This window comes from Rhinatrema bivittatum, chromosome 8, assembly GCF_901001135.1.
Source record: "Rhinatrema bivittatum chromosome 8, aRhiBiv1.1, whole genome shotgun sequence".
Classification (NCBI taxonomy): Eukaryota; Metazoa; Chordata; class Amphibia; order Gymnophiona; family Rhinatrematidae; genus Rhinatrema; species Rhinatrema bivittatum.
Window position 1 is genome coordinate 81,699,882 of NC_042622.1, and position 14,629 is coordinate 81,714,510.

A 14,629-nucleotide genomic window follows, 5' to 3' on the forward strand; every position below is an offset into this window, starting at 1 on the left:
TAGGTCCAGAGAAGTGAGGAATTCTTCCTTCTTCACCACCATGATTACTGATCTTAATGTTTCCATCTGAAAATTGGAAACCTGGAGGGCCCGACTGACCCCCTTCAGATCCAGAATAGGTTGAAATGAACCCTCTTTCTTGGGAACCACAAAGTAAATGGAATAGTGCCATGTGCCCTCCTGATCATTTGGAACTGGAACCACTACCTTTAGGCCGAGCAACCATTGCCACATGCACTGGACCGCTGATTTATTTTCTATGGAGTTGCAGGGAGAAACCATAAAAGCGTCTTAGAGAGTACGGATAAATTCCAAAGCATATCCTGCTGGTCAGAAGTGATGTAGTCCACCTCCGATAAATTTGAGACAGGCAACCGCCTATCTCTGGCACCGGAGGATAGATCCCCAAAATTTAATTGGGAGGAATGCAGGGCTCTGGAGTCAGAGGTGTCACCTTTGCCTGGCTTCCTTGGCCAAAAGGACTGAGATACCCCAAATGTCAGAGACCTCCGACTACTTGAACCTCTGGATGATCAAAAATGCAGAGCGCTCCAAAATCGCCTCTTGGCTTGAGAAAACCAGGGAGTTGACTTCTTATCCTCCGGTAACAGACAAAATTTTGACTTTTCCCATCGATCCGCCATCTTCGCTAACTCCTCCCCAAACAAGCAATGCCCCTTAAAAGGTAACTTTGTAAGGTTCAATTTTGAAATAGTATCAGCAGACAGTTCCATAACCACAGGAGCCTTCGGGCTGCAACCACCGAAGCCACCTCTTGAGCCACCGTGCAAGCCAAATCATAGCCAGCATCTGCCAAGAAGGCAGCTCCTAATTCCAGATATGGACCCATTCTCTCCCAGAGCTTCCTGGGCCTCATGGGCTAACTGTAACCCAGCCCTGGCAACCATACAACAGCAAGCAGAGATTTGGATTCATAGCCACTGCTTTAAAAGCCTGCTTCAAAATATCCTCAATCTTTCAATCTTGAGTGTCTCTTAAAGCCACACCTCCTCCTACCGGAATGGTGGTCCACTTCACTGCAGAACAAACTAATGCGTCCACCTTAGGAAACCAGAGTTGCTCCCTCGCTTTAGGGTCCATAGGATACAATCCAGCTAAGGACGGACCTCCTTTAAAATAAGCCTCAGGTGCACTTCATTCCAAATCTATCAGCTCCTGGATGGCCTCATGCAAAGGATAAAACCTGGATGCCTTGCGCAAGCTGATCATTACAGGGTTCCTCTTTGGTCACTGCTGGCAAGATATCCTCATACCCAAGGGCTTTCAAGGTATTTAAATTAAACTGGACATCTCGTCCCTGTGAAAAAGCCACAGCATAGTTTATGAGGCTCAGCATCTGGAGGAATCTCCCCCTCTTCCAATAATGGATTATTTGGATCCCCCCCACTCCGAGGATTCTTACTCCCGCCTCTGAGTCTCCTGAAGGATCCTTGTTGTCACTTCTTCTCCCTCCGGCTGCCTCCTTCTCTTCTTCCTCCTGGAAGGTCCCTCAGGAACAACCTCCCCTGAACAGACATCCCCCTGGGCCTCCACACACTTTGGGACCTCCTGGGACTAATGACCCTCATATGGCATGCTGAGCAGATGCGAAGTTTCTTCCCAAGAGGCTCCCTGAAGGAACGTTACACACTCTCTCTCTTCCTCTAAAAGCTGAGCAAACGTGTCCCATCATGTGCCTCAGCAGTTTCTGCCAATCAAATGGTGCCTGCTGTGTGTGGCTTTGCCACTTCTAAAATTAGCCCCACAGCCCTCCTGAATCGCACAGCTGCGATTGCAGTTGTCTGCTGCTCAGCATACAAAATAGCGTGCCGGCACCCACTCTCAGTGCTGCTTGATGCAGCTGCCTTTTTTTTTCAATAAAACTTTCCAGACAAAAACGGCAAAATAAGAAAGGCAGGGAGAGAGTAGAAGGAAGAAAGCAGGACCATTCAGAGAAGAAGACTATGCAGCAGGGCTGAGCCCAAGGCCTCCTTACCCTACTGGATTTCTTCTGCTGCTCGGAGTGAGGCTAGGGCTGCAACCTTCACCTCATTCCTATCCTTTTTTTTTAATTTTTTGCTTGTCTCCTGACATTGGTTTTCAGACACTCAACTGAGGGCAGGAGCTACTGCTTTCACTACAAAAGGTTAAACTGGCCTGTTCAATCCCGGCAGGCCAAGATCCATAAGCACGGATGCATGTCCACCACCTGCTGGAGATGGAGAAAAACTGTCTGGCTGGTGCCTGAGCAGAGCTATAGGAGGGTGACATCAAGAAGTCTTTGTTCTCAGTCTCCACCTGCTGATTGGAGTGCACAACCCACTGGTGTGGACCGGCTTGCCTGGATGAAGAGAAAAAAAATAATTTTTATTCTTTTTTTTTTTTCCGTCAAAGTTCTGAAGCCACAATTTTGGGTGCACTACCAAGAGGACACCATAAGGAAATCAAAATCAAATTAAAAAATCTCCCAAAAAGACAGCTCAAATATGGTTTCTGGAGCATGACCACACAGTAATCAATACACCAAGGCAACAATTTAAAGAGATAAAATCATTCATCATAACTCAAGGCAGAACTTTTTAACTGCCAATAAAAGCTTGCTTCTTACTGCTTGCCATAGGACATGAAATATCAGGAGCATCACCCACTTCTTAAAACACTTCAGAAAAATACCTTTGCTCCATACTTCCTTCCCAACAAGGTGCAAGCACATGTCAGACCCTCTTGCTTTTCAGGATTTTTTTCCTTTACCCACCTGGAGAGTTTTGTCAAACCATCTATTGCCCGTGTTCCAGCGGCTGCCCCCACCATGTAGCATCTGTGCTGCCACACGGCTCTTGTATAGTTCATCCGAGACCCGTGGCATAGGAGCATCTAGGCAGACAGTGAAGATGCTCTTCTGGATGGTCCTCACAGACTCCTTATTTGTTTTGTCTGGGAAAGAGAAGATGGGAAATGAACCACAAACAGTAATGCATTCAAGAAAGGCTGAGATAAGCACAAAGGATCCCTAGCTGGAAAGTTGTCAAGGGAATGCCAAAGATCAACTGAGGTCTATGGCACTGCACCTCCTGGAAATAAAACCAAACTAGACAGGTCTTACCATCTTAATTTTCTGTCACATTCTAGGTTTCTAACAAGGACAGTGTCTCCAAATGGGTTTGTTTTGCTTATAACGTGAAATGCATGAACCTCACTCATAAGGTATGCTGGGTATGATCTCAATCTCTCAAATTTTCTAGGGAATTGGAGGAAGGCTTCGCAGGATGAGGAGAGGGGAGATACATCAACGTGGAGATTAAAGTCTCTTAAAATGATGGCGGGGGCTTCAATGTTGATGTTGTCGGTGATGAATTCGATGAGGGGGGATGGGTTGTATTCTAAGAGGCCGAGGGGGGGGGCATAGACCAGGCATCCCTGTAGTTCGTGTGATTTGTAGAGCCCAATCTCTAATCTGGGGGGGGGGGGGTGGGGATTGGATGTTGACAGGTTTGAGCTTTATGTGCTTTTTAAGTGCCAAGAGTAGACCTCTGCCTCGTTTCTTAGGTCTCGGGGTGTTGAAGATATCGTAGGTATGGTTGGGGAGTTGGTTGAGGAGGACTATGTCTGAGTCCTTGAGCCAGGTCTCTGTGATGGCACAGACTTCTGGCTTAGAGTCAGATAGGAGGTCATTGAGTATTATGTTTTTTTTGGAGAGGGATTGGGCGTTAAAAAGAATTATGGATAATGTTGTGAGTCCTAAGAATTGAGTAAGTGGGGAGTAAGTGGGGAGATGAGGATGGGGAGGAGTAACATGACAGGAGGGAAAGTAGTGAGGGGTGGGGTGTTCTAGGGGAGGGGTAGTGTATGCAAGGAATGGAGAAGCTTGCTGAGTTTCATTTCTATTTTTATGAATAGGGAGACAGGATTGTTTGTCTTTAGGGCAATGTTACTACTTGATCTTGTCAGTGGTTGAGTTAAAACAGTTTATTACTCAGCGGAAGTGCATGATTATATTTTCCTTCAGCTTTGATATTCTTTATACTGAGGGATCGCAGATGGCACACCAGTATATCTAGGGGGTGCTTTTCAGCTTTTCTCTGACTCCATCTGCTGGAGGGGAGGCATAGCCCAGCAGTCTGGACTGATCCTGGTACATTCAGGGAACACCCTATCATCGATCAATAGCCTCCTCACCAGCCTGAATCTGGCCTTCAACACCTCCAAACCGGAACTCATGATCATCTCGCCACCCAATAACCCCATAAACGCCCTGCTCAGAGCAATTACTTTCTCACAGCAAGTACGAGACCTCAGTGTCACCATAGATAATCACCTCCACCTAAAACAATTTATTGGCTCAACGATGAAAGAATGCTATTTTAAACTGAATACCCTTAAGAAACTCAGACCACTCCTCCACCATAACGATGTCCGCACTGTACTCCAAGCCACCATACTCTCCAAAATAGACTATTGTAACTCCCTACTCCTCGGTCTCCCCAAAGCCTCTATTAAACCCCTACAATGCTTCAAAACTCCGCTGCTAGAATACTCACAAATACCCGCAAAAAAGACCATATCACACCCATCCTCAGAGATCTTCACTGGCTCCCCATCTCCTCCCGAATCATCTACAGAACACTTACCATCTTACATAAAACCCTTCACAACCAGAACATGTGCTGGTTAAACGACTCCATACAATTCCACACCTCCAACAGACCAACCAGATTCTCCTATAAAGGCACTCTATGCATTCCTCCACCTAAGCTTTCCCACCTTAATACCACAAAAGAATGTGCTCTATCCATTGCAGGCCCATCAACCTGGAACTCCATGCCGCCTGATCTCAGACAAGAACAGTGCACACAGAAATTTAAGAAAAAACTCAAAACCTGGCTCTTCAAACAAGCTTACCCTTAACACATCCTACCTCACTCTCAGTACATATTTTGATGCCCTTTCCATTGTTTCACCCCAATCCATTGTATATGCCCTTCCCATTGTTCATGCCCGTTCCATTGTTTTGAAACTTCTCAATTGGTTTCTCCCTTCCCCTTGTTATCTTATAGCCATGTTCTCATATTGTTATCTTATTGCGTTTACACTATCTCTTGAAATTCCTTAATCTTAACTCCTTTGTTACCACTGATCCAGTTTTATGTTACTCTTTTTCCTGTTATCACCGTTACATGTAAACCGGCATGAAGTACCTACGAATGTCGGTAGATAAAACACGTAAATAAATAAATAAAATAAAAGACAACGACCAGGTATTTAGCCTGGTCCACTTTAAGACAGCCCAGAAAGGAATTCTGGTCCCAGGGCATTTCCCTAAGCAGGGGAATAAGAGTGAACAGGAGGCACCTGGAGATGAGGAGAAGGCAGTTCCTACTACAAGACCTACCTACTGCTGTAACTTTTCATTTAGACCTTTTTTCCCCATTTCTGTGGAGAAAAGGCCAGAGTCCAGACTATTCTGTCCTCCAGCACCTATATAAAGCCAAAGACCACTTGCATGTTATCACATTTCTGGATTATTGTACCTTCTTATACTCCTAGATATTTGCAATATATAAACCTTCCTGTTCAAGTTTCTTTATGTTACAGTCTTCAGCCAGGGATGGTTTGTTTAATTTTCCTCTAAGGAAGATCACTTTAGCACATCTGGCCAGGCCAAATGTCATCCAAGAAGCTTGTGACTATTCAAAATTGTTCCACTAAGTGACATACATAGAAGCAGTAACACTTCAAATAATTACAAATAGTATGTGTGATGTTATCTGGGGGTCATTATTGATCTTTGGCCTTAATCCTAGAGACTACTGCAATCTATGGCACTGCATCAGAAAAAAAAAAAAAGATGAGTTGACTAGATGGTTCTGATTTGCTGTCATTTTATGTTGCTATAATGTGGGGAAGGAGTGCAGTTTCTTTGGGCTTCTGAATCTGGTCTTCCTGGAGAGAAGGAAGCTGAGTAACAGGGCTTGGTTTTAAAACTCAGCTCTTCAATGCTAGATCCCTCTGTGCATTCTGTGTGTCACACACAAGAAACATCTGAAGAAATAGTGCAGCAGTAACTGCAGTATACCTAAGTCAGACCTGAATGACTTGTTCTTCTCAGTGGCAATTGGGAAAGGAACGGCTGGGTTACATCAGGATCCCTCACAGTTTTTCTGTTTTGTCTTTTAAACAGAAGCAGAGAGTGGCTGTGAAAATGGCATCTGTAGTGCAGCTGGTACACTGTTCAAAAACTTGTGAATAAAGGGGTACATTTTTCAGCCAGCTCCATTCAGGGGCAGACTGTCCATTCATATAATAGGGCAGTGCCCAAGGGCCCACAGCACTCTCCCCTAGCATTGGATGGGTGGTTAAGGGCCAATGACTTATTGCCTGGAAATCCAAATCAGGGGAGGTCTACAGACATCCCTGGAGTAAGAATCTCTACTTCTCTTACCCCAGGGCAGACGTCTGACAAGATTGAGAGCTTTCAGGCACAAGAAGGGGAAGGAAGAAGTGGTTCTCACCTTTGATGAGATGGTTGTAGGCTTTGGCCCAGCTGTTACGATGATTGGAGGTGAGAATTCCAATGGGTTCTTTGTTGGTTTGGAGAGAGGTGTTCCAAATCTTCTCCAACTGTGTGAAAATTTGGTCCGAGGTGAGAGGCGTTCCATCACTGTTATAAACATCCAGCTCAAAGAACTGGAAGAATGAGGGGAGGGAGAAACCACAGAAGATGAGAAAGGGTTGGGGGTGAGGAAAGAACAGTAGGGAAGAGAAAGAGTACATTCAGTCATTTATTCTGATTTAAAAGCTAATCATGTGGAGCTTTATGGCTCCTAACAAAGCTAAAGGGAAAGTAGTATGCAGTGCTTAGTGAAATATTGCAGAGCTGCCTGTAATTTTTCAAAAGACCCACCACAGTATTCCCCAGTAATATTTTTTTCTATTTGCAATCAGGATCACTATAACGTTTGTTGACCTTCATGGTTACAACTTGATAAAGTGAACAAGCTGTGTTGTCCCTTTGGTCCACTTTTAATTCTATTAATATGTTCAAATCTTCATTTTTTTGATTTTTATAATTTCTTTAAAATTAAGTCCCATCACATGAAGGTCCCATATCGGGCTGTTACCACAAAACCTTAATTTCAAGCAACGTCAAGAGAGCCAGAAAACTTTCACAACTTATCTCGTGTGTCCATATTGATCATGACCCCGACATGGCCATGTTTCGATCACCACTCTGCTTCAGGGGGTTCTCCATAGACTTTCAACACGCTCTCAAACCCAGGTAAAGTTAGCTTCCCAAACACGTCCTTTTGCTAGTACCTCTTTCGTAGACTTTTAAACATGGCGTCTCAGGCCCTTCCTTTTAAATGTATAGCAGCGTCATGATGTCATCAAATGTTACAAATTAGATCAGGGAATACCAATTAATCATCTCATTAAGACAACTGGGAGCTACTGCTTTCAATCGGAAAATTCAAAATTGTTCCTGTCTGTTTTAAACCGATTGATGATCCCCACCTCTAGTTGAAACATTGTTTCCAAAATAGTCCACCTGAAGTCAAGAAATTGATGACCTTTTTCCACACAGTGCGTTAACAATGGAGCTGTCAGTTTCTGAGTCTTAATACAACTTTTATGTTCAAGCAACCGTACCCTGATTTTTCATTTTGTACATCCAATGTAAATCATATTGCACGGGCACTGTAAAACATATACGACATTGGTGGAATTACAATTTGTAGGTTTGTTTAAAACAACTCTGTTTCGAACCCGGATGCAGCCAGACTGATCCCCTCAAACCTAGCTCGCACATTTCACAGGTGCCACAGGGGCTGTTCCCTGGAGCTTGTTCCTGAAGTCCTTCTTCTATTCTTGGTTTTAAACAAGCCCTTACCACTTTGTCTCGTATGTTAGAATTCCTTGCAAACGCTATTAAGAGTGTTCTTTCAAAACCCGTATGGAGAGATAACATATCCCAATGTCTACGTAGGCTATCAATTATATTCCATACTTTATTACTGTAGTGTAGAACACATGTCAAATCGTTATTTGCACGGGAAGTTTTGTACCCCAGCAAAAGCTCTCTATTCGCAAATAACGCCCGTTTATAGGCTCTTTTAATCACAGATCGGGGGTACCCCCTCTCAGAAAACCTCAGCCACATGATTTTAGATTGTATCTTAAATTCAGATAGGGTGGAACACAGCCGTCTCAGTCGAAGAAACTGACTGATCGGCAGACTATTTTTCAGTTTTTTGGGGTGACAGCTGGAATATTTTAGAAATTGATTACGGTCGGTCTCCTTTCGATATAGGGTAGTAGACAACCTGTCTCCCTCTCGCGTGATGGTAATGTCCAAAAATGATAACAAGAAAACACTGTAATTCAAAGTGAATTTCAAATATGGATTCTGTCCATTAAGCCATCCGATGAACACCTGAAGATCTTCACATGTATCTAACCAAATGAAAAAGATGTCATCGATTTAGCGACGCCACAACTGAATTTTCCTAAACCAAGTCAATGAATATAACACGTCTTCAAAATGTGCCACAAAAAGATTGGCTATATCGGGGGCAATAGTGGCCCCCATCGCAACACCCTTGACTTGCAAATAGTAGCGATCCTCAAACATAAATACATTTTTAAACAGAACCAATTCCAACAAAAATGTTAAAAAAGCAGTCGGGACCCTATGAGGTCGTTCACGAGATTCAAAAATCTTCTCCATAAGTTCAAAGGCACCTTTCTGAGCAATATTAGTATAAAGGGCCTCTACATCCAAGGTTACTAATATGCAGTCTTTGGGTAAAGATGACATGTTGTCAAGTAAAGACAACATTTGCATTGTATCTTGCACAAAAGAAGGTGTGTTCTGTACGAATGGCTTCAAAAAATGATCCAAAAAATTCGATAGAGGTTCAAGGATGGATCCCCTACTTGCCATGATCGGGTGACCGGAGGGGCATTAGGGTCCTTGTGAATTTTCGGTAAGGTATATAGTACTGGACATACAGGATATTGAACTTTTAATGCATGAACCTCATGATTCGTTAAAAAGCTTATGTTAACACTCTGTTTGGTGATCGTATTAATCTGTTTTTGAATTCCTTAAGTCGGATCTTCAGATAAAGGCTGATAATAAGTGGTATCATCTAATTATCGCCGAATCTCGTGTATATTTAGTGCGACTCTGTATCACAATCGCACCGCCCTTGTCAGCAGCTTTAACTACTACATCGCAGTTTTCAGCTAGTATTTTAATCGCTTGTTGATGGGACTTGGACCAATCCTGTGCCATACAATTTTTCTTAAAATTCTTCTCCTGTTCAAGCAATTCAATGTCCCGGAACACCAGCTGCATAAACGTTGCAAGGACTGGATCGATCGGACCTGGGAGATTCCATCTCGATTTCAGCGTAATGACTGAAGTATCCATTCCCATCTGATCACAAAAAAAAATACTTTGATCTGGAGAGATCTAAAGAACCGATAAAGATCAATCCATATCTGAAAAGAATCATATGAGCTTTCAGGAACAAAGGATAACCCTTTTTCCAATGCTTGGCGGGTCACCTCATCCAGGCTAATGTCTGATAGATTTAATATTGCTGTTGACTCCTGAATCGTGTTGTCGGACCTTCCCAATCTGTTGTCCGGTTCCTGGGTCCCTCCCATTCACTGGTATGTGTCTGGGAAAACTTTTTTCCCCGCTCGATTCCTGTTCTCTCGGGGATATCCTAAAAAAGGATTGTTGTTGTTATATGTCTTAGACTGTCCCACCGATGCCTGACTCAGGCTATCGTTTTTTTTTCACTTTTCTCATTTTTTTCGTCATCACTTGACATCAAAGAATCCCCCGAAGAATCCTGAAAAGTGACATGAGGGCGTTTACTACCACTCTTCTTCGCGTTCCAAAAATAAATCAGTTCAGATTTATAGTCCAGCTCATCATGGCAAAACTTCTGAATTTTGAATTGTTTCAACTGTGTTCTAAATTGAGCTATAGATGCTTCAATTTGTTTGCATGAAGCTTCATATACTTCTTGATTCGTAGATGTTTGTAACTGAGATTTAATGTCTGAAATCTCACCTCGTAGATCTTCAATAGAGGATGTCGTTCTCTCAACAATCAGGAGCATCAAGTCTAGTGAACATTTATTGAGTACAGCGATCCACTTGGCCACAAATTCCGGATCTTCCTGGAACACCCGAGGTTCTTTTTGCATTCACAGATCCCGTGGGATCATTTGCTGTTTAATGTACTCAATTATAGTTGCCTGATGCCTCCATACAGGTTTTTAAAGAGCACCCTTAATAGCGTTTGCGAGGAATTCTAACATATGAGACAAAGTAGTAAGGGCTTGTTTGAAACCAAGAATAGAAGAAGGACTTCAGGAACAAGCTCCAAGGAACGGCCCCTGTGGCGCCTGTGAAATGTGCGAGCTAGGTTTGAGGGGGATCAGTCTGGCTGCATCCAGGTTCGAAACAAAGAGTTGTTTTAAACAAACCTACAAATTGTAATTCCACCAATGTCATATATGTTTTACAGTGCCCGTGCAATACGATTTACGTTGGACGTACAAAACAAAAAATCCGGGTACGGTTGCTTGAACATAAAAGTTGTATTAAGACTCAGAAACTGACAGCTCTATTGTTAACGCATTGTGTGGAAAAAGGTCATCAATTTCATGACTTCAGGTGGACTATTTTGGAAACAATTAATGTTTCAACTAGAGGTGGGGATCATCAATCGGTTTTAAACAGACGGGAACAATTCTGGATTTTACGATTGAAAGCAGTAGCCCCCAATGGTCTTAATGAGATGATTAATTGGTATTCTCTGATCTAATTGTAACATTTGATGACATCATGATGCTGCTATACGTTTAAAAGGAAGGGCCTGAGACGCCATGTTTAAAAGGTACTAGCAAAAGGACGTGTTCGGGAAGCTAACGTTACCTGGGTTTGAGAGCGTGTTGAAAGTCTATGGTGAACCCCCTGAAGCAGAGTGGTGATCGAAACATGGCCATGTCGGGGTCGTGATCAATATGGACACTCGAGATAAGTTGTGAAAGTTTTCTGGCTCTCTTGACATTGCTTGAAATTAAGGTTTTGCGGTAACAGCCTGATATGGGATCTTCATGGTGATGGGACTTAATTTTAAAGAAATTATAAAAATTAAAAAAATGAAGATTTGAACATATTAATTTATTTATTTATGGGTTTTTTATATACCGAGGCACATTTGCAAAACATCACCTCGGTTCACAGTGTAACGTAACTTAGCAACAAGCTTTACAATAGTAACATTAACAGGGAGAGGGTTAACAAGGGCAGGAGCTGATAATACAAGGATTATATACAAATGTACATGCTAGTTTTAATAAGAGAGACAAAGCAATCTGGCTAAATAGCAGGGGATTGTAAAAAAGGGAAGGGGAGGAAGAGGAGTATATCTACAGAGGGTGGGGGGTAGGGAGAGGATAGAAAGGGCAAAGGTCAGATGGACGGTCATATCACATCTTAGGGGAAAGACAGTTCGTTAGTCAGGGTACGCTAGTTTGAACAGCCATGTTTTAAGATTGTGTTTGAATTTTTTGTGGCAAGGTTCCTGGCGTAGTTGGGAAGGCATTTTATTCCAGTGAGCGGTTCCTGCAGTGATGAACGATCGCTCTCTAAAGGTGGTATGCTTTATGTGCTTAGGGAAGGGTATTTGGAGTTTGGCCAGGTGATGCGTTCTTGTGGGTCTTGTCGGGGTGTGAAGCTGGAGATGTTCAGGGAACCATTGCATGTCATGGTTATGGATGGCTTTGTGTATGAGCGTGAGTACTTTATATACTATCCTGGAGGTTACGGGGAGCCAATGTAATGATTGAAGGACAGGAGTGATGTGGTCATGACGGTGAGTGTTGGTAAGGATGCGTGCCGCGGCATTTTGTAATAACTGTAGGGGTTGTAGAGTACTTTTTGGTAAGCCTAGGAGGATAGCGTTGCAATAATCAAGCTTGGACAAGATCATAGCTTGCAGAACTGTGCGGAAGTCAGAGGTATGAAGAAGAGGTTTGATTCTCTTCAAGGTGTGGAGTTTGAAGAATCCGCTTTTTATGGTGGCTGAAATGAATTTTTTGAGGTTAAATTGGTTGTCTATCATAATGCCAAGGTTGCGGACTAGAGGGGTGGGAGGGCAACTGGGTAGTGAGGGTGTGGGGGAGAGACTGCGTGATGGGTTGTTAGGAGGGGAAAGAATGAGTAGCTCTGTTTTGTTAGTATTGAGTGCTAGGAAGTTATCGGAGAGCAATTTATTTATCTCAGATAGCACAGAGTTCCAGATCTTCATTGCATTTGTAATGGAATCCTTAATAGGGATGAGTATCTGCACGTCATCAGCATATATAAAGTGCTGGATACCCAGTTTAGAGAGGAGATGGCAGAGGGGAAGGAGGTACATATTAAAGAGTGTAGAAGAGAGGGATGAACCCTGTGGTACTCCTTGAGATAGTTTGACAGGGTTAGATTTTTTACCACCAATTTTTACACTGTAGCTTCTGTCACTAAGGTATGATTGGAACCATAGTAGGGCTGTGCCAGCAATTCCAATTTCCATGAGGCGTTTGATGAGTGTGAGGTGGTTGACTGTGTCGAATGCCGCAGAGATGTCTAATAGTGCAAGTATGTGGGATTGTCCGTTGTCCATGGCTTTAAGTATAGATTCTGAGAGGGTGATGAGTAGCGTTTCTGTACTATGGTGTTTGCGAAAACCAAATTGGGATGTGGAAAGAATGTTGTGTTCATCAATGTATTCAGTAAGTTGTTTGTTGATAATCTTTTCCAGTATTTTGGAAAGGAATGGGAGGTTTGATACTGGGCGATAGTTGGCTAGTTCGTTAGGATCCAAATTAGGTTTTTTGAGAGTGGGTTTGATAATAGCATGTTTGAGTTGCTTTGGGACTTGGCCTAGCGTAATGGATTTGTTAAGGATGTTTGTGATGTGTTTGGCAGTAGTAGCCGGGCTTGTGAGTAGTATTTTGGTGGGCAGGTTGTCTGAGGGGCGATAGGCAGGTTTGATTTTTTTGAGCGTGGTTTCAATTTCTAGTGCAGATGTGTTTTCGAAGTTCAGTAGAGAGGAGTTTGGGTTTTTTGTGTATGGGTGTGATTGTGTGCTTTGATTGGTACAGTCTATTGAGGTGTTTTTAGGTGCAGGAGAGTTAGGGGAGCAAGGATGAGCTGTGAATCATGCCATAATGGTTTCCACTTTGGAAAGGAAGTAAGATGCTAGATTCTCACATTTTGTTTCATCGTCATTACTAGGGTTGCATCTGTCTTGGGAATTAATGAGGCTGTTTACATATTGGAAGAGGGCTTGTGGATTGAACTTGAATTGATGGATTCTTGTGGCATAGAAGTCTTTCTTTGCTTTTTCAGTGGCTTTTCGGTAGGCATGTAATTGTGTGCGAAATTGTGATAGTGTGGAAGGGAGGCGGTTCCTTCGCCATGTTTTTTCTAATTTACGAAGATTCAGTTTCATGGTTTTAAGTTCATTTACATACCATGGTTTTTTGTTATTCTTTTCTAAGTTGATTATTTTTGTTTGAGAGGGGCAGAGTCTATCTGCTATGTTGGTGGTGATTTGGAACCATGAGGAGCTAGCGGAGTTAGCATCTGAAAGGTCTAGGTTAGGTAGTTCCTCTGAAAGGGCCTCTATATCTTCAGTTTTAGCCTGTTTGCGGAAACTAATTGTTTTTGTAGGTTGTGAGGATTGGGGGGGAGCTTGTATAGTGCACCATGTGTCGATACGGTAATGATCTGACCAGGGAATGGGCGTACAGATGGGGTGGTCAGCTTGGATTAAGGTATTGGTAAATATGAGGTCAAGGGTATGACCCGCTTTGTGTGTGGGGTTAGTCACAATCTGTTTGAATCCAAGGGCATTCATAGCTGTCAATATGGTTTCGCATGAGGGGGAGAGGGGGTCACGGTCCGCATGGAGATTAAAGTCTCCGAGAATGATGGCTGGGTTGGCAATGTTTATATGTTTAGAGATGTATTCTATGAGAGGGGATGGGTTCTTTTCTAGGATGCCAGGTGGAGCATAAATTAAGCAGAGTTGGAGGGAGCCGGATCTAAAGAAGCTGATCTCTAATTTGGGTGGGGGGAGGGTAGATTGGAGAGAGAAGTTAAATTTCTTTTTAGTAGCAAGGAGTAGTCCACCCCCTTTCTTTTTGGGTCTGGGAATGGAGAAGATGCTGTATAGGTCTGTGGGGAGTTGGTTGATTAATGCAGAGTCAGTATCTTTTAACCAGGATTCTGTAATAGCACATATGTCAGGAGATTCATCATTAAGTATGTCATGTAGTAGGGTGATTTTCTTTACAATAGATTGGGTATTTAGAAGTAGAATAGAGAAGGTCATTAAACCTAACAGTTGTGTAAGGGGAGAAGCCATTACGGGTATAAGTGATCTGTGTTGTATGGTTTGATGTGTGTCTCGGATCTCTTTGTATGACGTGTAGAAGTGTGTAATGGTGGGAATGTGTTGTATGTGTTGATAACCCATGTTGCTGTTAAATGGATGGGTTGCAGTATGGTATGTAGTGGATAGGTGTAATATAAGGATTGTTCACTGCCGGGTGGC

At 42.9% G+C, this 14,629-nt stretch overlaps 1 protein-coding gene across 3 annotated transcripts in view; it reads right to left on the reverse strand.

Annotated features, from left to right (window-relative positions):
* The window catches only part of CRAT (carnitine O-acetyltransferase), a 185,261-nt gene that overhangs the window by 116,450 nt on the left and 54,182 nt on the right, over positions 1 to 14,629 (reverse strand). For all 3 annotated transcript variants that reach the window (XM_029612038.1, XM_029612039.1, XM_029612040.1), the window contains 2 exons: positions 6,510 to 6,684; positions 2,756 to 2,934 (listed from right to left, as the gene is read on the reverse strand). In XM_029612038.1, the coding sequence (XP_029467898.1) occupies positions 2,756 to 2,934; positions 6,510 to 6,684 (354 nt within the window). The remainder of the gene's footprint in view (positions 1 to 2,755; positions 2,935 to 6,509; positions 6,685 to 14,629) is intronic.